At 56.6% G+C, this 3,213-nt stretch overlaps 1 protein-coding gene across 1 annotated transcript in view; it reads right to left on the bottom strand.

Moving 5' to 3' along the window:
* The window catches only part of VWA3A (von Willebrand factor A domain containing 3A), a gene marked incomplete at its 5' end in the record, with an annotated part of 37,027 nt that overhangs the window by 22,056 nt on the left and 11,758 nt on the right, over window positions 1-3,213 (bottom strand). Inside the window, 4 exons of the mRNA XM_015563922.1 lie at window positions 966-1,036; window positions 1,939-2,134; window positions 2,522-2,666; window positions 2,813-2,887. Coding sequence (XP_015419408.1) covers window positions 966-1,036; window positions 1,939-2,134; window positions 2,522-2,666; window positions 2,813-2,887 — 487 coding nt within the window. The remainder of the gene's footprint in view (window positions 1-965; window positions 1,037-1,938; window positions 2,135-2,521; window positions 2,667-2,812; window positions 2,888-3,213) is intronic.

Below are 3,213 nucleotides of genomic sequence, written 5' to 3' on the forward strand. Positions count from 1 at the left end.
TCCCCCTATTCTCGAAAGCTGAACACGTTTCTCTTAGTAATTCCCATTCGTGACCCGTCACTCTGCCATTGGCCATAAACTCCGCTGCCTTCGGAGCTGAGTTCCATCGCACTCCCTTATTACAAGAGCCTTGCATAAAGTCTTCCTTGACATTGTAACCAGCATCCAGTGCAATATTTTTTCTTTAACCCCAGCTGCACTGACGGACCCTACCCAGAGTCTCCAGAGGGAACACGGTGAGGTGTGCGGTGTGTGGGGTGGATCTCCCCTTGCGGGTTCTTATCTCACTAAGTTTGAAGAATACATTTCACAGACTAAAGGTACCTGTTAGTAAAAGGGTGGGAATTTATTGGAAGCAAATTCAGACTCTCAGGTAGGAAGGGGGTCCCAAGGGGGTAACCCCCAAAGCCTCTCTTGCTGATGTTTATAAATGCTGTAGCTCTTTGTCTCTTCATGCTCCCTTCTAATTGGACCCCTTCCCCATTTTATGACCCCGTGCTTTTTGATTGGCCACCCTTTTGCAGAACATCAAATTCAAGTCCAAAACCCGCGTGGTGCCCCCTCCCCACCTCCCCTTACCTTGTAACATTCCTCTATCTCCTGTGAAAATCTTCCCCTCTTTCCGCCATTTGTCCTCATTTCTCTATCTTCTGCGGAAGTGTTTCCCTCTTCCCCACTTCGTGACTTTTATCCGCTGTGAATGGATGCCTTTTGGAGGCTCCAAGCCCTCACCTATGCATTCCTCCAGCATGGACCCTCTTTATTCTCAGGACTCCCTAAACCTGCCTATTTTATCCCTAAATTCCTTTCAGTGGGCCTCCTGACACCTTGATTTCAGACTTCCAGCCGCTGAAACTATGCAAGAATGCATGCCTGCTGTTCTAAGCACCTGGTTCGTGGCACTATGTGTGCAGTCCCAGAAACAATATAGAAGCCAGTGCACTCATCCCCACCCCAAAGCATACCTTTTGCGAGTAGTTGAGAGCCTTTTCCATCTCAGACACGATGGCGTTGATGTCGTCACTTTCATAAATGCCTGGAAACAAAGTATTTATGGGGGAGGAGCACCGGTCCCAGCCCGATCGGTGCCAGTGCAGCAGGGGCCCATGGAGGTGACCTGAGCTGGAGCGGCAGGGTGGGGTCTTATGGGCTGAGCGGACCAGTCCCCACCCCCACAGTCCAGTGGCAGTGACAGCGAGGTTACCACCAGTGGGGATGGCCATGGGACCCGGCACCCAGGCAAGAGCTTGCACCCACAGGAAGAGCAGGTAGGAGCAAGGGTGCTGGTCTGCTCCAGTGAGTAAAATCACCCACCCTGGGATACTTAGAGTGGCTGATGTCTGCAGTAAGTATTGCTGACTAGCCTGAGAAATAGGGCATCATGACAAAGGAGACAGACTCTGAAGTTGGCCTGTGTCCTGTTTCTAGACCGTGTGGGGGAAGGGAGAGAGCTTTTTGGCATCAGCTCACAGCAATTCTGATGCCTTGAGGCATGTTTTGGGGTGGCGTCGTCTGCCCCCCTCCAGCTGTCACAATGAGTTCTGTGAGCAACTACCTTTCACCCACCTGTTGTGAACACTCCCCTGTGGGAAACACTAAACTGAGGGACCTCTGGTGCCCCTTCCAGCTCCACATTCTAATGTATTTAAACAGTTTTACTTTTCTTTTTGACTTAAAAGATTACGGTAAAACATGTGACACAAATGTACCATTCTAACCATGTGTGAGTGTACGGTCACAGCGTTAAGCACATTCGCACTGTTGTGCCGCCATCCCACCATCCGTTTGCAGCGAACACGTGCTGTGAGCAGCAGCTTTCCGCTTTTGAGTGGGGTTTTCACGCTGCCTTTCGGGAATACCTCTCTGGCACAGGGAGCGGTGCTGGTACTGAGGCTCCCAGAGACAGAGAGATGGAGGAACCAGCCGACACTCGCGCACCTGTGTCTCCAAACCAGTGGAAACGGCCACCGGCGGCCCGGGTGACCTCGCGGTAGGCGGTGGCCGTGTCGGTGCGGCTGGCGTAGCAGGCAGGTGGGGTGGTGTCCAGCGGCGGCTCCCCAACGTAGAAAAGACACACGTTCAGCTGGAGGTCGCAGCCCCCGGAGGCCTCAGCCATGTAGGCGCTGAGCGTGGGCTGGGGGGAGAGGGTGGGGTTCTTAAACCTGTTGGCCCCAGATCAGTTCTGCCGGATCATTTTTCTTGAGGGCCTACTGTGTGCCAGGTGAGCACTGGGTGCCGAGGGTAGAAAGACGGCTGAGCTGGGTCACAACTTCTCTATCTGGGGAGGGTATGGCGGGAGCTGGGCCTGAGAGCCGGGTGACAGCCGGGGAGCTCATTAGAAATGCAGACTCAGGCCCCCGGCCAGGCCTCCGGGGCCAGGTTCTGCATCCCCACACCACCCCGGGCGCGTCTCCTGCACACTAAGTCCAGCTCGGAAAGCCGTGCTGAGGGGAGCGGCCACGTCCACCCGGGGACGCTGTGGGGTCATGAGGATGGGGGTGCCCGGGACTGGAGCACCTACCATGTCCTGGTCGGGGATGCCCCCTGTGAAGAGGTAGATGCCCTGCGACTGTTGTCTGTCTTTGTCCTTGAAGTCCACTTCCACCGCCTTGCGCAGGGCGCCGAGGACGTTCCTGCTGCCGCGGCACTGCAGGGTCAGGGCCCACCTGGGGGGCAGGAGAGCCCTGCTGAGCGAGGCCGGGGTGAGGCCAGAACAGAGGCAGGCACTGCCCCTCAGTGCAGCGGGGATGGAGGGAGCAGCCACCCAGGCTGCCCGCAGGCCTGGCAGGTGCAGCCTCTGCCCGCCACCTACTGCCAGGCGCTTTGTAAGTTGTCGCGGCTCATGGACACCATCTCGGGCCTCCAGCTTTCGACGGTGCTCCCAAACCTGAGGGAAGGAAAGGGCTCGTGCTCAGGCAGGAGACTGGTCCACTCTGGGTCCCAGCTCCTTGGGCTCCCAGGCTCTAAGGAGACCAAAATCCTGATTCCACCCCCAAAATGTTGGGGTGTCACCAGCCTGGGCCGGCCGAGACCTGGCTGTCATGACCTGGCCGGACGGTCCCGGGGAGGTCAGAGCCAGGAGTGCCCTGGCCGTACTTCCTCCCTGTCTTGGCGACGTGTGTGTGTGTGTGTGTGTGTGTGTGTGTGTGTGTGAGAGAGAGAGCGCGCGTGCGTGCGTGTGAGTGTGTGTGTGTGTGTGAGTGTGTGTGTGTG

Source organism: Myotis davidii, unplaced genomic scaffold, assembly GCF_000327345.1.
Source record: "Myotis davidii unplaced genomic scaffold, ASM32734v1 scaffold150, whole genome shotgun sequence".
Lineage (NCBI taxonomy): Eukaryota > Metazoa > Chordata > Mammalia > Chiroptera > Vespertilionidae > Myotis > Myotis davidii.